Here is a 24768-nt window from a genome sequence, read left to right as displayed (position 1 = left end):
TAATAAAAATAAAATCCTTCTTCCCAGGCAAACAGTGGCTTATTACGTCTCTGTTGTAGAATTCTATGACACCATTCACAATTGTTCACTTAAGACACATTTAGGTCTTGGCTTGGGATTCTCTAAGATACCATATTTGTTTTGCTTTTCTCTCTAAATAGTTAGAGGATCCAAATTCATTTTCAATCCTTCGAAAGCTCCAACTTTTCAGAAGATGTGTCAGCATCTGCATCTTCCAACTGGTGCTGGTACTGAATTTCTCTTTCGATTGCTTTATCATTTCAGATTCAACATTTGTTTCATAATCTGCATTTTTTTCCACACTAGGTATGTATTTACTTCTCAATAACTCAGAACTTGCTCAAGGTTTTTCTGCACATATCTTTTCTTTTCCAGTCTGTTCTTTTTCACTGGGGATTTGCCAAGAGATACCTAACTATTATTTAATGCATCTAAAGTAACTTTTGGGGCTGCAGATGTGTGATTCATCTAAGGAGAAATACAGGTTTGTGGTTTCCACATGTTTCAATGTAGCTGGGTCAGCCACACACTTTTGTCCCTGAGTTAATTTTTTTCTACATTTACCACATATTTTGTAGTCTGTCATTATGCCACCAATCATCTGCATTTGCACTTTAAATACATTTTTCTTACGTCTGCTGTGTCCATCTTCCCTGAATGGGTTACAGCAATACATGATGATCTCAAACTCCATCTTCCTGGTAGATTTGTATAATTTCAAGACACAAGACCTTTTGCAGCAACTATCTGTCTACATGTTGCAGGCACGCTACCATCCAATATTTATTAGGTTGTTAATGGCCCGCCTACATCGTTACCTTCCAGAGCATTGTTAGACCACCACCTTTTTAACAATAAACATGTTTTTCAGTGCTTTGTGTTATATTGTCAGAGTCTGAATACAATTTATTTTGCATTAACAGCACATTCCTGTACATATTAATTTATATCTCCTAATCCCATTATCACCCTATCTTGACTTTTTACTGTTGTGCAGTGTAACATGAAGAAGAAAATATATTATTTCATCAGTTTCAAAGGTGGCATGTTTTCCGATACTCAAGGTCAAAGGTCAAGGTCACTGACCTTACTTGTGTACATTCTTCAACAATGACAATCTTGCATATCATTGAAAAACTTGTTTCAAGACTTTTCCAAAATTACCTCGTTCACTGTTTTGTCTTTATTAGAATGGAAATTTCAGCTGTTTTTGTCAGCAGTACTTGTCGAATTATCTGCACATTTTTAGAGCTTCGAGTGGTAATTACTCCTGTCTTACTTGTGCTAAAATTCTGTAATTTGTTATTTTTCACTCTCTAGTCATGTGCAACGGACACACCAAAATTCATGAATATCGAAATGGGTCAGGTTGAAAATTGTACTTATCTCTGTTCATCAAACATGGAATGACTCGTTTTTATCTTTTTTTCCTTTTAATCCTTTTCTTTTCATGTTTTGTATGAAGCAGAAAACTATCACTATAATCACGATACTAAGGGCTTATAATAGGAGAGCAGGTTATATAATAACCATTTTGATTTTTCCAGCATAATTATTCATAGTTTTCTTGTCAGGTTGCCTACTAGACTCAAAAACCATCATGACAATGTATCTAATTGACTGCCATTTCATATGAGACGCTATTTCTCAATAATGATGTGCCTCGCTACTTAGTTTTCATCACTGGCACCACAGCACGTACACAATGCATTAGGGGCAGTATTGATGTGCCTGGTACATATGTCACACCATATTTCGATCTACATGACATTGCTGTCTCCAAAAACAGTATCAATCAATAGCTCACAGAGTAAATTTTATACATGAGATATCTCATCTACCTTTTTCCAATTACTCTTTAAGTAACATGGGGTCAAATTTCTGACACTACTCTGTTTGTTTTAGTGTAACTCAAACCATGTGTACAAAATAAGATTCATTCTGTATAGAATGTGAACATTTCAGAAGTAATTTTCTGTTAATCAGGAATGTAACAAAACAAATCTGTAAGCATGCAAAACTCTGAAACTCTTAACATGGGATTATAAAAGAAAGAAGTTATTTTGAAATAATAAATGAATGGAGAGGTGAAACAATCAGTAATAGGGTAAAAGGAACTACTACTATCAATAAGTAAGATATTGTAACAGAGTATTGCACACAATGGAGTAGAGGGGTATATATGTAAAATAAGTTACAAATGTAAGACGGGACTTAAGATAAGATAAAAAATACAACATTATAACAAGGTTTATGGTACATTAATAAATAATCTAGAGAAAATTTATAATTTATAGAAAATAAACTTTTAATTGCTTGTATTGAAATTTCAAACACAAAACTTTGCAAGAAGAGACTTAACTCTGTCAAAATTTTGGGCCTGGTACTATTTTCATATTATCCACAACAGAGCAGAAAGTAAAAATGAAGTCCATAAATAAATTGTTAAGATTTGAGTGTGATGCTATGTCATCACTAAAAGCAAGCACAGTATAAGTGCTATCTTATGTCAATTTTGCCTCAACTTTCCAAAGTATCTAAAGACTCAAGAGTTATACTCTAATACAGAATGGGTAATGCTGAATATATAAAATTGTACTTAGGAAACTCGGGCAATAGCCTCAGACCACAGGGCACATACAGCTACTTCTGCATTTGATCACTTGGGCCTTAGAATCAAAAAAGTTTCTACAACTTCTTACACAGTGACAATAAACTGCAGAACTCTGGGATCACGATCTAGGTTAGTGGAGTTGCAAGAGGAGTTAATTAGGACCAAATAAGATGTAAAAAGGTTATCAGAAGCGTTGAAAAAATCCAGACCAAATGGAATTAAAATCAGGCCATATGTTTTATTACAGATGAAAAGAGTGGGAGTAAATACAAGCGTAGCCTTTGTAGTAAATAAGAAAATTGAAAATACTACAGGTATTAAAGGAAACTCAAATATTATATTAAAACTGGTTTTAAAAATAAACAAGAGATATACTGTGGCAATCGCTTGAACCTATGGACCTACACTCAAATTCTGTCGAGGTACAACACCTCTACAAATATTTACAGTTATTTCAAGCAGAATAACCTCCTCCAAACCAACAAGCACGAATTCTGAAAGCCTCCAACACACAACACTCACCCTACAATTTTTGTATTTATTTATTTGTTTTACTCCATGTACCATCCTCAAAGACAAAGATTGAGGGAATAAGGTAAAAGGCATATTTCCTGATTTATAAAAACAATTCGGCTTAATACCGCACCAATGTTTATTAACAAAAGTATAGTGATATGGGTATCAAACAACATAGTTTTCCTTGGTTGATGTTTTCTAGGTAAACAGGGTACAGCACGTTTTATCTTAGACTGAGACTCTTCAGCAGAATTACTTCCTGGTGTACGCCACAACAGTATTTCTTATCCACTGTGTCATGACACATTGGTGTATCGCAAATAAATGTCAGGCACGTCACGAAATTTTTATGTTCCTGCTCAAGAGTAATAAGTTTCTTTTATTGTGTGCCTTATATTTCTGTTGAAAAGTTCCTATATAACAGTCTTGCATAATGAATTTGTAAAATTTGCATTTCATATTCACCCATAATTTTTTAAAAAATGTATTGTAGGTGCTTTTAAGTGTTTGCTTTTTTGCATCTAGTAAAAGAATCAAACATATGGGTGTCATCAAAGTTTATAACAATCAACATATATAAATTCCTGGGTGTAAAAACTTGTAAGTATATGAAATTGAATGACCACAAAGGCTCAGTTGAAGGTAAACCAATTGGCAGATTTCAGTCCATTGACAGAATACTGGGAAAGTGCAAGCAATCTACAGAGGAGGCCACTTACAAGACAGTCATGCATAACATCTTAGAACATTGCTTAGATCTGTGTGCGACTCATGCCACATAGGATAAAAAGGGAAAACTGAACATACAAATTAAGAAAGGCAGTGGCACAAATGGGCACACTTTTGTGTGACCCACAGGACAGCACCTCAGAAACGTTGAGACACCTGAAGTGGCAGACTCCAGAAGGCAGCTGCAATTTATCTCATTAAATCCTCTTTAACAAATTTCCAGAAACACTGTTACATGAAGACTCCAAAGATACTTTCAACTCCCTACATTTCACTTCCATAGGACCCATGAAAATAAAATCAGACTAATTACAGCATGCACCAAGCCATTTAAACAGTCACTTTCATACTCAGTGCATGTGAGGTGAAATAAATGATCCAGCAGACAACAAGGCAGAGCATTTGCACAAACTAAGGCACATAAAGGTGAAACTCATGAACATGCAAAAAGCAGAAACAGAAGAAATTGAAACAAGAAGCCAACAGATGCAGACGACGAATGAAGTGCTGGACACAATGCACCATATCAGCAGGATAATTGCAAAAACAAGACAAAAAAGAAATTAAGGAACTCCAAATAGAACTACAACAGCAACATCAGAAATCCTGGAGCAGGTACATAAATACCTCAGCCAACTGTTTGAGACAGAGGAATAGAGCGACGTCACAACAGATGTCCTCATATACATCTTGCATGTCATTCTGACGGACAAAGACAAATTGAACCTGGAAAGAAGTATGGAAAAAGATGATGTCCATACCACCGTTAAATCCAGCACAGCTAGAAAATCAACAGGACGGATGGGATTCTCACTGAATTCTACCATACATACTGGGATATCATCAGGTGGTCAAAAAATACCAGAAAACTTCAAAACGTAACACACTATCTTAATGCTGAAGAAAGCAGCATTGTGAAAAATAGAGGATTACAGACCTATCACACTGACTACAATATAGCAGCACAATGCATGGCAGACAAATTAAAAGTGCTGATGAAGAAAATGATACACCCTCGCCAGACATGCGCCGTGCCCAGAAGGGCCACCTATGAGGCTTTAGCCGAATATAGAGAAGTCATAGGCATTACAGCAGTAAACAAATCTGATGCTACGATTGTGCCGGTGGACTCTGATAAGGCCTTCACTAGAGTGAACCACGGTTATCCTTACAAGATTCTAGAAAAACTATGCCTGAATAATAATGAATATACTTAAGAGCACCACCTCCAGGCCATAAATAAACAGCCGTAACACAAAACTAATGGAAGTTCAGAGGTTGGTGAGACAAGGTTGCCCACTCTCAGTGGCATTATTTGCCATGGCCCTGGATCCACTTCAGCGGAAGACCAACACCATCACCGGAATCAAGTTGCCCGGGACTACAGCGAAATGTAAAGCTTACACTGACAACATAGGATCCTTCATAGAGACAAGACAGACTTTCCAAGAATACAATAAGCCCTCATAAATTTTGAAGAAGCGGCAGGGTAAAAAATAAATCCACACAAAACGGCACTCGTATGAATCGGAAACCAGAAACTTAACAAAGGGAGCACATGGTACTTGAGACACACAAATGCCAGTGAAAACGTCAGCCCAATACTGGCAATCAGCTCTACACAAAATAAGGGAAATTGCAAGATCAAACGGAAACAGACTGATGAACTGATTCCAGAAAGCAAGTCTCATTAGCGAACAACTACTCTCAAAAGTGTGGTTTCTGGCTGTCAAACCTCCTACTGCTACCGACCAGCACTTCCAAGATCAGCGAAATTGTAATGTCCTTCTTCTATGCCCAGGCAGTATTCTTCACTTCGTCGAGATACGTGAAAGGGAGGCGAAACAGAACTGTCTGCTATTGCAGTCAATATTTGTTGATAATGTCTGCTCTTGGCACTTATGTAAGTCTGTAGTTGGGGTTACAAAATCAAATCTCTTTAGCAAGCAAGCTTACATTCAAATTATTACTATCAGCTAGTTGCGTTGTTCAGTGTTTGCCACCAAAGTTGATCATTAACAGATACTAGGTGGTCAATTCACATTTCAAAATGAATTGATATCTTTGATTGGCATAGCACATGTACAATGAATTCCTTAAAAAGACACAGGCTTCAGTTAACACAGCATGATGTTTTGTCCATTGAAAATTATTCCCTTTAATATTAATGTGGAATAGATCATCATCATCATCTTATTGTCCAGGGATAATCCATACATGGTTCACTTCTTGTGAGTTTGGTTCAAAATTGTAGGACACTACAGTTTTTCCTTAACTCGGTTTCTATTAACAGTGTTTCTTTGATATTCAGTACTATGAATGCCCACACTTGTTTCTGTCGCATGACGCAGAACAAAACTGACCAACTGAGCTGTATACAAAGTAACAATTTCAGAGCCTACCCGCCGAATAAATTTCTGTGGACAATCACTGTCTCGTCTGCCCTTTGTCCTTTAACTGTTGTTGTTGAGTACTCTTTTCATGTTCTGCCGCTCACCAGGTACTGTTGATGAGTTTGAGCACAGCTTGTGGGTTTTCCTTGAGCGCTATTGATGAGTTAACTCAAGCCATCCTGCTGCCCCCTGACCACTAATGACAAGTATAATTGTGCAACTTTGCAGGCAGCTGTGTACTGTTCATGAATTTTAGTGCACAATAGATCTTTGAACCATTTTTTAGCAGTTTATCACAGTTCTGGCTGCTAAGTTGGTAGTAGTACTGTGTCTACTATGATCTTATTTCACTGCATTCAATATTACTTCATCTTACTGTTCATCAAGATTAGAATAAAAATGTTTGGGATTACAGAAATGTCTGATACCACCCCGTATGCCTTGTCCAATAACGTCACCAATATGGCAGACAGAACCATTCACAACGTCTCCAGTATGGCGCCTACGACATTATGTAAACACGATTACAAACACAAAAATATACAAAAAAAGAACACACACATCTTAATCTATAAATATAATCAAAGTAACAGGATGAGCATGGGAAATTGAAGGTTTTTGGGTGGGGACAAACTAAATATAAACACATACAAACACACACCACGATCCCAAACCAAACACGACAATGACACAAAACCAATCAAAATTTCCCCAATTCCACTTCACTCACAATATTCACAGGTAAGTGTCACTTCCTTTCACCTACATAGCTCAACAGCAATTGCCATTACCACAAAAGAAAAACTGACAGCTCAAAAAATAACAACATTGCGACTACCCATACCATCAAAAATTGGAATCTGACACTTCACTTGACCTATATAGGTCAATCGCAGCTCATGATACCAAAACACGTAGCTACGACACCTCATTGGAATTGGTCACTTCCCTTGACCTATATACACCAGCAGCAGCTCACGATACCAAAATACCTATGAAGACAAATTGGATCCGGACACTTCCCTTGACCTCCTACATTTGTCAACAGCAGCACAAGATACCAAAACACAGCTACGATCACAAATTAGAATCAGACACTTGGTCTTGACAAACGTAACTCAAATAAACTGGCGATACCCAAAAAATTGAAATAGACTGCTTCCCCTAAGATACATAAATCAACCACAAGTGCCGATACCAAAACACCAGTAACCAACACATGCAGTAAATAACACCGACCCAACAACACACAAATACCCCACCAATCATCATCATAATATGCGAACAATAGATAAAAAAAAACGGCTACTTACCAGAAAAAAAGTTCCATTGTTACATACTAGGTCAGCCACCCCAATCCCCCCACCCCCGACAAACACACATCCAAAACAACCCCCCCCCCCCCCCCCCCCGCAACCTTCACCCAATTAAACTTAGAAAACATATCCATACCTAACAAAAGAAGCCACAAATTAAATTAAATGACTTACCACACGACAAACAGCAAACGACACCACAATAACATAAACACAACACAAACTTAACTCTTAACTCACTGAAACCAATTTCTGTTGTTCTATAAGAGTCACGACCAATAAATGCACCCTTGAAGCAGCGATACCCAAATGAACCCAATACACCACATAATACGCGGACCATACACACACCACTTGAGGACACCACCAACCGCAACAAGACGACATCTACAAACACAACACACTCAAACTAAAGTCCGCGTTGTCATGACGTCACACACCACAACATCCTTACGTCACGGGCCAAAACTAATACATGGGATTGGATGCCTCCATTGATCCAAATGTTTATATTTTCAACCCTTCTATCGAGGAAGAAATTGTGAAGATTCGGCATGACAGTGGGGATGAATTATTCAATGTTGATATAAGTGGTAACTCCTTCACAGATTCTGACAGTGAGAGTCTTGAAGTCGTGTACCTCAATAAGTGTAACACACAGTCTTGTGTCAACAAGATGTAATTGATAGTGTGTCTGAGGAAGAAAGGGTGGTGACAAATTTCACTAGAAGAAAAATCATTTTAGTCCACTTAATCACGCATTTGAAGACTTGTTCCGAGGATACAGCAGTCAGCTATGGAATGACCCAAGCACTCTGTCATTCTTCATGTTACTTTTGAGAGAAGCTACTGTACTGACTAATACACAAACAGGAGGTCTGAAGTACCTTGATGTCTGTTTTACACGTGTGAAGTGCACAGGAGTGAAAGTACCGCATACACTCCATCGGACAGACAAAAATTATAAATGATCATCTGTTTATGGTATTGAAATATTCATAAATTAATAAAGATCTTTCATACACCTGTATTTCATTGCTTTGCATATTTTATTGCACAATTGGAATAAAACAGACCATTTTCTTTCATTTCATGAACTGATGGATTTAAAGTTTCCTTGAGGTGTATGAGTCTGAGCTTTATCTTTGATAATGATAGAAGCTGAAGAAATTAATTAAAATTTGTATTACAGCCATGACTTGAACCTTTTTTTAAAACTTTATTCAATTGACTGTATACATACAAATAGAGCACATTAATAAGAAATGACACATATTTAATTTCAGATTTTCTTTTAAAAAATTTCTCCTTTATTTCATTTTTGTTGACTATCTCTTCAGTGTTTGGAGTTCATTTTGTTTTTACACTTAGGATATTTTTTCATGTGTGCGTTTCTGTAATGCTTTCAGTCTTTTTGTGCAGTTTTTGAGTTAAGTTTTTTGACTACTTTCCTCATTGATGATTAATGTCAGCAAATAAACAGTTTTATGTTACTGGTGTAGGTCGGTTCAGTGACAGAGAGTTGTGACTCCCCCCCTGCACATGTAGTACTGCAGAGCCTGCCCCCAGGCACCCCATCCCCACCGCACCTCAAGGTGGCACTCTGGAGTCTGTTGACTGTGGCCAACAAAGCTTCAAGCTGCGTTTGGACTGTGGCTAACTCCTCCTGCATCTGCACACAACAGACAGTCCCTATCCATCTAGCTAATATGCGATTTACTATAAGAAACTTAAGGAAACCTACTGCCACCCAAGGTAAACAACTACACTCTAGTTGGCAGAAAGGGCACTCAACAATGAAAAACAATAAAAATCTATGGTAGAAGCTAGATCTGGTGCTTATTTTGCTGCTAGGGGCTATCAGGTAAATACTACAGGAAAAAACAGTGACCTACAGTAAACTGCTAGGGGCTACCTAGTGAATATTATTTAAAAAATTAAACAGTAACCAACGGTGAGATACAACTACTGATAATTCCTCGCATTTACAATGTAAACAAACGTTTACGTACACGCGAAAATGACCTAATAAAACATTCACTGTATAGAGTCTAAATGACACAAATAAACCTAAATACTGAGTATTGTACACTGACAGATGCAGGTACAAAACGAAACCATTAGCTAACAATAAGAGATCAGAATGTAAAGCACAAATACGAACTCTACTTTATAGGAACCGATGGGCTTACAGTACACGATCACTAATGTCCACAACAGCTAAGGAATTTAAGCAGACGGCGAGGTGACTATTGGCTTTCTGCTACCTAAACTGTATGTACGAACTTACCGCGTATTTTACGTTTGTTTAACTGTTAACGGTCGCAGATTGCGCTGGTCAAACGTAAGCAAGTGAGCTTAGAATTCACTGTCAGTATGACTTTTCCCAAATAAAACGTGTAAAAACTGCTACCTTCAATGTAACAAGGCTAAATAATACTAATAAACGTGAATACTGAGTATTCAACACTAACTTAAACTGATTAACCTTCGTATTTATAATGTAAACAAACGTTTACGTACAGGCGAAAAATGACCTAATAAAACGTATAAAAACTGGTATCTTGAATATACCGAGTCTAAATGACATTAATAAACTTAAATACTGAGTACTGTGCACTGACCTAATTCATAATGCCGCGCATTTAACAATGTAATTTAGGAATGTAAACAAACGTTTGCGTACACGCGAAACTGTCCTTAACAGAAACTTCGCTTTTCCTATTCAGACGCAAATAAAAACTAAAACCTTCAGTTTATAAAGTCTATCTGAAACTAATGCACGTAAAAACTCTAGAAGATACGGCAAAAACAATTAATTACATACCTCGTAACACTCTCTGAAGAAGACGTAAAATTCTGCTGTAAGCTGGTGTCCCAACGAGCAACAAGAAGCTTGGAGTACCCCCTCCTGCGCATGTCGGATTCACGCTTGACGTTAGTATTAAATGAATCTGCTGGTGTAGCGTTTCTGGCACTCTTCGTGACGTCTACAGTGTAGTCAGCTGCAACCTCATAGTGTTATGTAAATTTGTGTGCGACATTCTCCAGGTAATTTATAAGCGTTTATAAACAGCAAGCAGGAATAAGTGAAGAAATGTGTTTCGGAAGTAAATTAACATGGTACTTAATTTGTATCACAGTAACACTTGAGTTTGATGAGTGAGTGTAATAGTTCGCGAATATCTTGTGATGACTGATGTTTGAGGCTGCTGTCTTTCTTATGTTTTAATTTTTAATGGGTACATAAGGATGAGATTTTATTCTGTATTTAATTGTGATCACATCACCTAGTGTGCCTTGTGACGGTGTGTGAATGCTGTAATTTTTCAGGTTATGTTCATAACAACTAAATACCCGAGTTGTTAGTGCTTGTTTTTGGCCCGTCCGGTAAAATCGCTACGTGTATCTTCGTAAAAGAAACGGCTGAGAGTGTAACGTGTTGTCAGGAGCAGTTCGTCATTGCAGTGTTCTCCTTCATGTACTTCGTGGCTAACGATAAAAGGCGGACAGTGAAATCCAAACATTCGCTATGTTAGTACGGTTATGTTGACTTACTTAGCAGTAATAATGATTGTGATGATAATTTTCTGTGATGTGATGTAGACACATAGCGGCTCCAGATTGTAGGGCTAATGTAAGAACTATTTCAAGTGCCCACAGTTTCTACATCATTTCGTGGTTTGAGTATGTTCGCATGAAAGGAAATGCTATAATTCTGTTGCATTTTGTTAGTTTTCACTGTGATTTGATTACTGGTGTCGCTAGTATTCGTCTAATCATGTGTTAATACCAGTTTGTTGTAGTGTGTGGGTTTTAATGGAGTTCTGTATTAGAGTACTGTAACATTATTTACGAACTGGCGAAATACAAGGTACAGATTAACTGTAATTTGTCTAACATAAAGCATCACATGTTATCGAAACTCAATAGATCATTCATCATAGTTTCAGTTAGTATGAAGTCGTTTCAGTAAATCAGTTTTGTAAGAACATACTAACCAACATTTAATCTTGATGGTAATCAAGAATGAGAACTTCCGCATTGCAATGTGCTGTCTACGGTACAGGTATATGGTTATCTTTAATAGCAGGTACAGATTCTAAAACGATAATGCTTATTGTAAATTGAGCATACACCCGTGAAAGAATACAGATGAAGGAAGTTTCGAGGTAGTGCCTATGTTGGAAATGCATATTCACTGATAAACAATCCGTACATCCTGATTTTCATCATGTCCCTATCACACTGAAATTAACACAATGAACCAAGTGTAGAATGAAATATTTGGTGTTATTAAGTAATATTGCTGCAATTTATTGACTGCTTTGATTGTTTGTAACGCTGAAGTTATTTTACGATTGTTCACTCTTCGTGACCTGAGAAATCTATATGAGTTTATATCACTAATCACACTTTTCCTCATCCACTTTGAATCTGTTTCCTGTGTAATCACCCATTTACTGCACGCAATAGATGAGTGAAAATACTGCCTTTGAGCTATACCTCGTGTACTTTTCTTATCTGATTGCTTTTTCTTTTCAGACTGTAGAACTGAAGCCATGGACCAGGAGTCAACTACGTGGATAAAAAAAGAGGGAACAGATGAAGTACAAACTGAGTTATGCTTCATGGTAAGTGGCTTACTTGTATTTCTTAAGTGTTTCATTAGTTTCTGTGTCCAGTATGATGTGCGAATACATACAATTGATGTCATACAGTTGGAAACATGAATAATTCTGTTTACTAAACTGATGAACTTTGTCTTAAATATGACATTTTGCACAGTACATTGAAATAAGCCTCGTATTAAACCTCACATAGAACTGAGCAAGAGTTTTAATTTAATGTTTAGTAAACATGGAAAACTTTTTTAATGCACAACCCAATTATATTGATAAACTGGTTGCCATAAAGTGGGTATATTCTGCTCTGATACACTTCTTTTAAATGACAACCTTAATGTGCAACTTAAGAATAAATATGACTATAGTGAATCTTAGCAGTGCCATTAAATTTATAAATGGTATGGCTGCAGTTAATGCATTATTGCAGTGTATTGTGGTATGGAATGAGAATTGTAATTTATTTATTGATAATGTAAAATAAATTATTTATAAATAATTTTGAAGTGACACTCGCATGGTCACTAATCTGAGAAGTACATTTTGTTTACTTTGAGTATGTGAACCATATGTAAGTAGAACTCTCAGCAGTAAAGTTAAATTTCAGACAAATATCACATGGAAGCATAAATTGTTACACAGCAGAATGAATTTGTATGTTGGCTGCAAAGTTTTGATGGAGCCATGGGGTTACACATCAAATATTGACAGGTTTCTTCATAACCACCTTCTGCATTTGCTGCACATTGTTATGCATATTGTTTGTGAAACTGCCACAATGTTAAAGTTACTGGTGTAAATAATCTTACATATACATGTCACTTAAAATCTGATGCAGTGCAACCGTTTGTAGGGTATTCACCTATCAGCAGCAAATAACTTCACTTGGTGCCACTAGTATTTTTATCCTGCCAACCAGAATTTAGGGTACTGACACAATTTCGCAAACTAATTGTGTACTGTCTGTGCTGAACAAGTCTGCTTCAACATCCATCTTAGGTGCAACTGCAGAAGTACTGTGATAGCATTACTGCAGTATTTGCATTTGAATATATATGAGTGCTTCATTATAGTTCATACAAACTATGTGATCAGCTTGAATTCATTTGACACGCAGTATCACAACACTAATCCTAAACCATCACTTTGAGGAAACGGTAGGAAAGTAAATACACTAAATTTTATGAAATACGGTAAAAGAGTGGTTAGACCCAACATAGTTCAGTCTTTGGCTTTCACCGCTGATGTAATAATGGTTTGGCATACAGAAAGATATGTATGCACAACACACATCTTGTAAATGAAAAGCAATTTGAAGAGTCATTGACCTTGCACCTAAACTGGAGAACTATTCAAAGGTTACAAGGTTAAAATGTGGTGCTAGACCCACTCCCCCCTTGAAATATTGGTTGTGGTGGGAGTCTGATTCATAGTGCATCTCAAGGCCTAGCCTATGTTCAAAGGTGGCAGTGTGGCTGTGAGCTGATCAAACCTAGATATGTGAAAGCTAAGTAACGGATGTGGTAACAAATTGACCCAATGTTTACCAAAAAATCCAAATGGTGCCTAGAATGTAACTTTTACATACAAGAAGACTTCTCTTACATTGTGTGCTGTGTTAGTGGGACTGAACTTCCTATGACCTTAAGAGATGCATGTAGACATTATATTAATTGAAAGCCACCTTCTTTGCCAAATTAATTAAACGTTAATTTTTAATAGGTATATATTTTGGGCATGAGCACATGTGGGAAAGTAATGACACAAAATTTTTATTCGGAAATTATTGAAGCATTTTAATTAAAAGAATCTTAACATTTAACGTATTTATTCTTCATGTTTGTATATTTATTTCAAACACAGTCACCGTGGCACTGAACACCTTTCTCCCAGTGAGACACCAGGTTGTTGGTGTCGTCACTGTAGAATGCGTGACATCGTTGGCAGACCCACAGCCTCACCTACGCTCACACTAATTCATCACTATCAAAGTAGAGTTCCTGAAGATGTTCTTTAGGTTTTGCCAACAGTTGAAAATTCATTGGCTCAAACTGGGCCAGTATGGAGGATGATCAATAATAATGAATCAAAGGCGTCAGACTGTTGCAAGTGCAAAAAAAAAATTGTGTATGGTCTGGCATTGCCATGCTGAAGGAGAGGGTGCTCCACATGTGGATGAACTATTTTAATTGGTGCTCTGTTGTCTGAGGGTTTTCTCACGTGCTGACACAGTTAAATAACACACACACACACACACACACACACACACACACACACACACACACACACACACCCATGTTACACACTGCAGTTCAGAACTCTTCAGCAGGAGGGTGCTGCATATTGTGTCAGCAAAGTGGTAACATCAACGTGTCGACAGAAGCGTCTGATCCCACATGTCGGCTTTGACCCCGTGACGTAAGGGTGTTGTCGTGTGTGACGTCATGACGGCGCGGAGTTTGGTTTGTGAGTGTGGCGTGTTTGTAGATGTCGTCATGTTGTGGTTTGTTGTGCTCTCTGGTGGTACGTTCAGGGTTTTCGTTTGTGTGGTGTAATGGGCTCAGGTTGCTTTTGCTCATTATCCAGAATTGTTCGAGTGTCAGCTGTGTTTCTAGTGGAATTCGTTTCAGTGAGTTAACGATTTTGTGTGAAGGTTAATTTAGTGTTGTTTGCTGTACATCGTGTGGTAATTTTAGTAAAATTAATCGGTTGTTTTTTGTTCAAAAATGGATACGACAGATAAAATTGACAGTTGAGCTATATAGGCCAAGGGAAGTGTCTGATTCCAGATGATGAGGATTTTTTTTTTTTTTTTTTTTTTCTCACACGCAAGTTGCATGGAGTATCAGTGAGCATCTTGTCTTGTTGTAAAATAGGGAATGCACACAATCTGAGTTTGACCGAGAGCAGATTTTGATGGCCTGAAGGCTCGGTATGAGCATTTTGGAAGCTGCACAGCTTGCCGGGTGTTGAAGTAGTACTGAGGCAGTTGTCTTCAAGACATGGCAAAACAAAGGTGAGACCATGGCCAGTTGTTATGGGGTTGGGCAAGTACTACTCATGACAGATGGTAGACATCATAGGCTGGGCAGACTGTTAAAACAAGACAGGCAACAAACTGTGGTGTAACTAACATCAAACATTAATGCTGGGCAGAGTACAATTGTGTCTGAATGCACAATGCTCCAAACACTCCTAATGATGAGTCTGTGCCGCTGATGACCCACGCCATGACATCGACAACAACTGAAATAGGTATGTAACTATTGGCGCTGGATGTTGACACAATGGCAGAGCACTGCGTGGTCTGATAAATGCTGATACCTTCATCATGCCTTTGGGAGGGTGCATTTCCGTCACCCGCAAGGGGAACAGCCCCTTGACTCCTGTACTGTCGGGGCCTCCATTATACTCGGGGAAACAACCACATGGGCACCCATGGGTCCAGTGGAGCTCGTGTGAGGCACTGTGTCACAAAAGAAGTATTGTAAACTGGTTGCAAAGCACATCCACCCCTTCTGTTGTTGTTGTGCTCTTCAGCGCCGAGACTGGATTGATGCAGCTCTCCATGCTACTCTATCCTGTGCGAGCTTCTTCATCCCCAAGTAACTACTGCAACCCACATCCTCCTGAATCTGTTTAGTGTATTCATGCCTTGTTCTTCCTCTGTGATTTTCACCCTCCACCCTTCCCTCCAATACTAAGTCGATGATCCCTTGATGGTTCAGAACCTGTCCTACCAACCAGTCCCTTCTTCTATAGGGTGGCGCACTAAATGTGTTACCATTTTGATTTTGAATATAAACTTTATTGTCAATACAATCTGAAAGGAACATATACTACAATGAAGAGCTGTCCATGGAGATTTGATCTAACTCAGTACATGCTCAATATGTCCACCATTTCGTTTCCTAACTTCCTTCAAACGAACACTGAAGTTAGTGAGTACCCTACAGCACATGTCTTCCGTAATTTCACTGCAAGCTTAAAGAATAGGTCTTCTGAGCTCCATTAAATCACGGGGACGTTTCAGGAAATTTTTTTCCTTTAGGTACCCCCAACGAAAAGAGTCACATGGATTGAGGTCTGGACTATTGGGGTGCCAATTTTGTCCGTCATTGAAGCGACCTGGCAACCTGAGTGAAATGATCTGCATGTTGAAATGCTCATGTAAAAACTCCCAACACAGTGTTTGCAGTATGTGGCCTTGCTCCATCTTGCATGAATCACTGTGTGTTGAAGGGCAAGGCAGTAGCAAGAAGGTGTGGAATGAATCTATTGCGAAGCATGCTCAAATAATGTTCACTGTTCAGTTTCTTGAAAGAAAAAGGGTCCAGTAAGTCTGTGACTGGAAATTGCTGCCCACGCTGTAATCCTCGGAGCATAATGTCGTTCATGAAGCACTTGTGGGTTTTCAGTGGCCCAAAAGCGTACATTTTATTTGTTAACCACAGCGTCTAAATGAAAATGCGCCTCATCTGAAAACCAAACGTTGTTGAGAGTTTCTTCCCTATCCTCCACCCACTGAGCAAACAGTAGTCTCTGCTGCTTGTGTTCTTCAGTGAGCTTCTGTGCACAGGTCATCTTGTATTGGTACAAGTGGAGGTCACTTTTAAGAATGCATTGAATGGAGCGATTGGATATTCCCGGTTGCACTTCTGCCTTTCTACACAATTTCCCGGGACTTCTCTGTACAGCAGCTCGTACTGCTTCAATATTCTCCGGCGAACAAACAGGCTTAGTCCGAGGTCGCTATGGATCCAATACTGTTCCTTCCTGTACAAATTTATCGTACAACCCGTGAATGGTCTTCGTCCAAAGGACCCATCGTGTGTTAAACTGTTGTCGAAAATGCCTCTGAGTCACAACAAGGCTTTTCGTTTCATGAAAAAGTAACACAGTTGCCGATCGTTGCTGTGTTGTCAGTCTTCCATTGTCAGCCATTGCTGGTTACTAGTCTCCTAGTGGCAGTATCGCGAAAATCATGTCATTTCATAACTCATTTGTTTTTCCAAGCTCTGCTGGTACTGCTGTAGAGATCCCAGCAGAGTATCTAATGTGCGTCGTAAATTGTAAAACAAACAATTGGTAACACATTTTGTATGCCACCCTGTAGTTAAGTTGTGCCACAAATTCCTCTTCTCCCCAATTCTATTCAGTATCTCCTCATTAGTCACATAATCTACCCATCTAATCTTCAACATTCTTCTGTAGCACCATGTTTCGAAAGCTTCTGTTCTTCTCTCGTCTAAACTATTTATCGTCCATGTTTCACTTCCATACATGGATACACTCAATGTAAATACTTTCAGACTTGGGTTGTGCAGTGTTCAATATAAAATTGAGCCACATTGTGTGAGCCTTGTTGTGAAAGATAAGCACAGCCTTCAACTTGCAGTTCACCTGGTCAGCAAAGTATGCCGGTAAAAGGATTTGTGGTCACATGTTTAATTTCATTGTCAAAGCAGAACCTCGCAAATAGCTGGGAAACAGAAGCTATCAAGCATCCTCGGTGGCCTGGAAACAGAAAAAATTCATAACAAATGCTGGCCAGCTGCCAGGATGGTCATTTCTCTGCTCGGAATGTGTCAAAAAAACGAAAAAAGTCATCCATGATAACTAGTAGGTGCCTAATACACACACACACACACACACACACACACACACACACACACACACACACACACATGAAGAAGTGGACCTATATAATCCATACGAAGTTAATCCATCAGGCATTCCTAACGGGTAGACTCTAAAAGCCCCTTGAGCGAATTCATGTTGGGCTCAGCTCCCTTACCGCTCTCACACTCCTCCACCAACCTCTGGACAGCCTTATTCAGGGAGGACCAGGTGACATGTTGAGTGATCTTGACCCCACCAACCTCCAGGCTTGCTTATACAGGGAGGACCAGGTGATGTGTTGTCTGATCTTGACAACAGTTTTATAAATGCCTAAGAGGGTGTTATGGACATAGTGAGCCAAACCCTAACTAAGAGCTTGATTGTCAGTCTCTAAACAAAATTCCTTGTGTTCAAAATAAAATATGAATTTCTTAAGGGCAAACATAACCGCCAAGGCTTCCCATTCATACATAGAATATTTCATCTCCGCAGGTGAAAGTTCCGGTGCATTGCTATAGGGCATCAACATACAACACTCCTGCCATTCTGTTCCTGCAGGAGGACAGCTACCAGTTTCTACTCCAGAAGAATTAGGTGTCTGTCTGCAAGAAGAACATGACCTCGAAATTGGGTTTGTCTAATACTAGTGGGTTACTAAGCACCACCTTAATGGCTTCAGGAGATTCTGGATGACTTTCATCCCATATGAAATTTCTTAAATCGTTAAGGCACCCCACTAATTTAATAAAATTCGGCACAGACTTTCAAAAACAAATTTGTCATGCCTATGAACCGTGCCACACCTTTCTTATTTCTAGGAGCTAGAAATTTGCGCAAATCACTAGTATGCTCCTGGTCAATTTCAATTCAGTCAGTGAAACTAAGATGTCCCAAGGATGAAACCTATGTGCCAGTGTCATTTTAGATGGTTTCACAGTAAGTCCCACCTCCCTGTGGTAAACCAGAACTGTCTCAAGATGTTGCAGGTGTTCAGACAGACTAGAACTGTAAACAACCATGCCATCTATGTAATTAGACACACACTTGAATGTGAAATCACCCATAACACAATCTAGAAGGCAAGACATAATGGTAACTCCTGTTGACAAACCATAGGGCATCCTGTTAAAATTGTGGAGGCTCCAATCTGTACAGCAGGCAGTAATATACTTGGAATCCTCTGTTAACATGATCTGATAAAATGCAAGATTGAGATCCAGGACAGCAAAATACTGAGCCTGACTGAACCATAAAAGAATTATGCAGATTGGGAAGTGGCACAGATTCCAAAACTACGTTCTCATTAACTGCACGATAACCCACAACAGGATGAAACACTCCACTGCTGCCCATAGGTACTGAGAATATGGTAGAAGCATAGGCTGAAGTTGAGGGCCTGATGACCCCATTGAACAACACATTATTAATCAAAGCACATATACATTTCATCTTTGATGGAGAAAACCTCTCTGGAATGTAATTTGTAAGGCAAATATTGTACTGGATTTTATCGGTGATGTCCAATCTGTTAGTTAACATCTGCGGTAACCGATCAAAAACTTCCAGTACCAGCATCACCTCTACTGGATGAAGGTGACTGAGCCGAAATGGCAAACATTGCAGTAACACACTATGAATTCCTGTGGCAACCTGACAGGAGCACAATGTGAATGTTTCAGCTGGGTTAAATTTAAAATAAACAACCCTGCCTTGACAAACTAGCACAAACCCACTACAACTTATAAAAACACACTACAAAATTAAGTTAACTGAAAGATTTTTAGTTACTATCCACTTCACAGGCCAAGAAAATTTTCCAATACTCAGTTTTGCCAACCAGAGGCAACATGTGCCCAGTGAGAGCTCAACATTGGGAGGACAGATGCAAACAAGGCAATTCACAGGTATGACGGAACTTCAAATGGCACAGATAATCTAAATGAGAAACTGAACTACCAGAGTTGAGGAGGGCACACATTCGTTCCTGGTTAAGTTGTACCCAAAGAAAAGGCAGGGGTTCCCGTACCTCGGACTTGGCACAGATCCAGCCCTTAGGCAGTAGAACACTACCGTGCCTCTTCCATTCTGTGTGATGTCGGCTGTTTGATTCTCTTTCCATGTAACCAGACATCGCCATACAAAATGCCCCGCTTTGTTGCACTGGAAACACATCCTACACTTTTTCCTTATGGGTGGTCCCCTGTTAAATTGCTTGGAATCTCGATCCCCATCCTGATAATGACACTTAAACCCCATCACTGCTGGTCTGCGAAACTCAGACTTCAATAGCGGACACCAAAGCCTCTAATTCAGTAAAAGATGTGCATTTATTAGTGAAGCTAACCCATGAACAGTCCTGTGGCTGCATTTTCTATAATATATTATTGAGTATTTGTATCTCTGTGACATGCAATTCCAGGGATGGAATGGTCATATGCATTCATCTATGAACCTAGGAAAAGGTTCATGAGGAAACTGCAATAGCCAAAAATGTATATGCCTGAGTAGCCTCTTAATACGAGGTGACAATTTCAGGCCAATAATTGATTTTTACAACTCCCTTGATGTTGCACTTTCATGTAAAATTTGATTGAAAACATGGCTTAACACAGGGGTACAGCATCTGAACAACAACATTGTCAGTGATGGCCAAAGTGTCAACATGAAACATTAATTTGACCATGATCCATATGATGGATTTCACCTGTCTTTAAATTCTACATTGAAAGTTCCATTATAACTTGCAGCAGTAACATTATTTGGTATGGTAATTTCCCAAATGAATTCTCCTGAGGTCCTTAAAGGTCTCTGTAGCATTCCTACTACTTACAGCAGTTATATGTTGGTGGGAGAATCTTGTTCACCACCTATTGCTCCTAATTTGTCTAAATAAAGGCAGCTGTCCCTGTAACTGCAGAGCTAATGTAATATGCTCAGAATAGAGATTACATTGTGCAATACCGCACAAGTGATTATCCCAATGGATCAATTGTGCCTGAATTATATGTATTTGCTTATGATGGGGCTGACTACTTTCTAAACACACTACATTCTGACACAAGATTGTCATGGCCAGAGCTCAGGCAGCTAGTGCAACATATACCTCCATGGTGCAGTTGGTACTAATCACCAAGGGGTGGTCCACAGGTTTGGCAACACTGCCCTTACATGGAAGCTGACAAACTATTAATTCGTAGATAAACTGTTGATTTTTCAGTGAGGACAAACTGGGACAGTTGTGGGACCCCATGTTCAACAGTGGATACCTGCACACACACACACACACACACACACACACCTCATGGTGAATGACAGTATGACACCTTCCCCCTTTACTTCCAGGAAAATAACCATCCTCTGTTACTAACCAAACATCCAGCAGGAAAAGGGGAAATTAAGTGGAAGGACTGGGTGGATTGGGGTTCACACGAGTCTCCATTGTTTATTAAAATGTTTTTATTTAAGAAAAATAATGTAAGTCAGATACATTAGTAGGATTACAAACACCACTCAGAACTTTCAAATTTAAGACATTACACACCTTAGTTTAGTGACAATTTAAATAAGGCAATAGTTAGACAAAATCTGTGTCTGACACCAGTTCTTAGATTTTAGATTCAAAATTTCCATCTTCACAAACCGCAACTGAGAAAATGCTTCAACAAATGAACAAATAATTATCTGGAAACAGATGTCTCTTTAAGACAACACAGAAGCCTAACTCATCTCAAAGGTTAAAACCAAATAGCTATACTGGAAGACAGAGCAATTTATAGCTGCCTCGGGACCCCTAGAAACAGGAAATGCTTAAAATACGCCTCCAAGTGCATCTAGATAATTTAATAAAGTAAACAGGTGCACTGAGTTCTAGAGCTACCTTCAGGCAGACAGACAGAGCAAGTCTCTTTAAATCTTGCACCAGTGAGCAGTTAAGTAATTAACAAGAGAATGAGCGTGCACAGATCGATATAACTGGCTTCAGACACAGTGAAAATTCTAAGGCATACTGTAGAAAATCCGTAAGTGATTCAGTATGTGAATGTGCATGCATAGTAGCTCAAGAACACCCTTTAAAAAGGAAAACCAGTAATTAGTAGTCAGAACCAACTTGTAGCAGTAAATAAATGACTGGTGAGAAAAGGTCACTCCATGACAACTTTAAAATAACAAACAGTTGAACAATTAAATCTGGTAATCAGTAACTCGCCCTGAGGTGGAATAAATTTCTTTCACTCTCCACCTCACAAATGGCCAGTGAACGAACCCAAAAAACATTCAGTGCTCAGTAACACTTGATGGTTTTACACATTTTGCTTGTTCCAGTCTGTGAGCATCAAATGTGCCTGTTACTTACCAACAGCCTATATTTTCACAAGTCTGGATGACATCTGAATGTGACGTGTGATTCACATAGAGATGATCAGCATGTGACCATTCTAACAGTGCTCGACAGTATGTACAACAAAGGCACTCGACCCAACAAGCCCCCCAAAAATCAAAATGTACAAAATTTTAGTACAAATTTCGAATAGTGATTTACGTAACTTGAGTGAAGGCAGCCCATCGGTAGCTGGCAGTGGTGAATTCCAAGAGGCTGATGTACAGAGGCAATGTTAAGAGCCATAGCTTGATAAGCATGCCCTGAGTCCAAAAAACAATCAAAGTGTACCACAACAGTAGAAAACTGGAGCAGACTAAGGAACATCTAAATTCCACTGTCATTCTCACTTAATACAACTGCACGGCCACGATAGTTGGGTAGATCAATTCGTCAGATGATTCTCATCAAAAACTCGGTCTAAGGCTAAACATGGTCACGCTTAAAACAGTATTCAGGATTACCAAATCATCGAATCCACTGCTGAACATGGGGAATAGAATAGCAATAACAAGCTTGTCTAGTTGCTAGACACTACCCTAACCCCTTCCAAGGCAATGCCACAGGGTACTAAGTCATGCAACACAACTGAAATCGGGCAGTTTTTCAGATGAGAAAGCTTGTTGCATAATGTGACTTCCACAGAGAACAAAAAATAGCAAATACGGATAGCAAAGACCACACCAATGTAGTGTCTTTTGTTAACACCTGTGCCTGCAATTATTAACTTGACAGAACTTTTGAAGGGCTACTAGTCACTCCATTCTGTCAATTTTGGCTGAATGACAAATACTGTTGACGTACCCTGTGTGGCTCTATCGTGCCCCATGGCACCACGAGCTCCAAGCCAAAGAAGTGACATCACCAGGTGCAGGATGGGAATTCAAAGAGGTAGCCCGCCATGCCTCAGATAGTAATAATAATAAAATCATAATGATCATTATTTGTACTAGTATATTAGTATTATTGTAGGCAGTTAATTAATACAAAGGTCAATTAATAACATGTTGCTGTATTCTTTCTATCTTCTGCCCAGCATCTCTCTTCAAGGCATCTTCTTTGCGTACACCATTTTGCTTTATTATTTTGTCGATCTGCTCTTTCTGAAAGTTAATTAGTCTTCTTTGTTTCTATCGGTAAGATGATTTCCAATAAAAAATTATTCTTTGGCTGCTAATTATCTAACATCCTCAACAGATCTCAATATCAGTTTAATGATTTTCTTCCTATGCTATTACTGTTTCATTTGTTCTCATTCCAGCACTTCCTTTGACGTTATGGGTTTTTCAGTCTTGATATGCTGGTACTGTTCCATAAATAATCTTTCCAGAACTTTGTCTTCTTTTGAGATCAGCAAGCAAACACATAGTTCAGATCCACAGAATAGGACTGGTGTAGCCTGTAGCTTACTCTCTCTTTTTGTACTGTTAGAAACATGCTTGTCCCAACAAAAGGAATTCATGAAGTTAGAATAGTATTAAGTAATGTGCCAAGGTAGGGTGTGTGTGTTTAATAATTTTATCATAAATAAGCATTCAGTGCAACAAGGTTTTGATGTAACTGTTCTAGACATTTTATGATTCTGATCATAAAAGTAGTATGAGTGATGTGGTACTTGACAGTCCAGTTTCTCCTCCCCCACACAGTTGGTGTAAACTGTATTGTAATTTGATATGAACAACATCGATTTTATGAACAACATTGAAGTCATTGTTTCAGATAGTAGCTGTGTTATTTTACTTGATTACACTACCATTATATGTATATGTAGATAATCAAGCTAGAAAATATGATTGAAAACAATAGCATAGGGAGAAGGCTGAAATGAAAGATCATAATGAATTTTCAAAGGCATTGTTATTAATCAGTCTTACAGTTTTTTGCTGCCTCCCAGTGAACTATACCATAGTGAACTCATCACTGAGAATTTTGAACTCAAAAGAGAACACTTAACAATAACTACTATTTAAATGTGAATGTGAGAACTCTTCGCCAACTACTATTTAGTTATAAAGTAGTGTGACAGTTGGGGTTTATCTGTGTGATACATTTTATATAATATGGGAGGACTGTGACTGCTTAAAAATACTTATTACAGTTTGTTATTTTTGCCACAGGCCCAAGTTTACCCATGCAGCATGAATGTAAAAGAAGAGTTGGAGAAGGGTGTGAATAAAAAGGTAATTTTAGAATTTATATGACTACATGGAAGTAATCTTGCTGAGCTGTGGTGAAAATAATGAGATGGTAATCAATTGTGTGTGTATCCACTTTAGCAGTCGTGTTTTTACTTTAGGGTAAAGATGACAGTGTTACAGTATTACAGTATGCTCCAGGTTGGAAACGAGGAAACAGGTAAAATAGAATATTTTGTTACACTTTACCCATATGGATTTAAACATTATCTTTGAGCAGGTGAAGTAGTTTAGCTTGTGTTTGTAGAATTGCTTCTTTACGTTATAAGCACAAATAAAAATTAAATGAGATAGCATTGATGAAGTCATATGAAAATTGGTACCAAGTTCCAAGACTCAAGCTATGATTTCCTGTTTTA

General features: G+C 38.5%; 1 protein-coding gene across 2 annotated transcripts in view; it reads left to right on the top strand.

Moving 5' to 3' along the window:
* The first annotated feature begins 10788 nt into the window (after positions 1 to 10788).
* Positions 10789 to 24768, top strand: part of LOC124720089 (zinc finger protein 724-like) — a 103743-nt gene continuing 89763 nt past the window's right edge. The window contains exons 1-3 of one of the 2 annotated variants that reach the window (XM_047245370.1): positions 10789 to 10831; positions 12135 to 12223; positions 24332 to 24394. In XM_047245370.1, the coding sequence (XP_047101326.1) occupies positions 10828 to 10831; positions 12135 to 12223; positions 24332 to 24394 (156 nt within the window). In that variant the 5' untranslated portion in view covers positions 10789 to 10827. Of the gene's footprint in view, positions 10832 to 10995; positions 11124 to 12134; positions 12224 to 24331; positions 24395 to 24768 lie in introns of those variants that run through there. The other variant, XM_047245371.1, reaches the window with a different exon arrangement.

Source organism: Schistocerca piceifrons, chromosome 11 (assembly GCF_021461385.2).
Source record: "Schistocerca piceifrons isolate TAMUIC-IGC-003096 chromosome 11, iqSchPice1.1, whole genome shotgun sequence".
Taxonomy (NCBI): domain Eukaryota; kingdom Metazoa; phylum Arthropoda; class Insecta; order Orthoptera; family Acrididae; genus Schistocerca; species Schistocerca piceifrons.
This window is presented reverse-complemented; position numbering and strand designations above follow the sequence as displayed.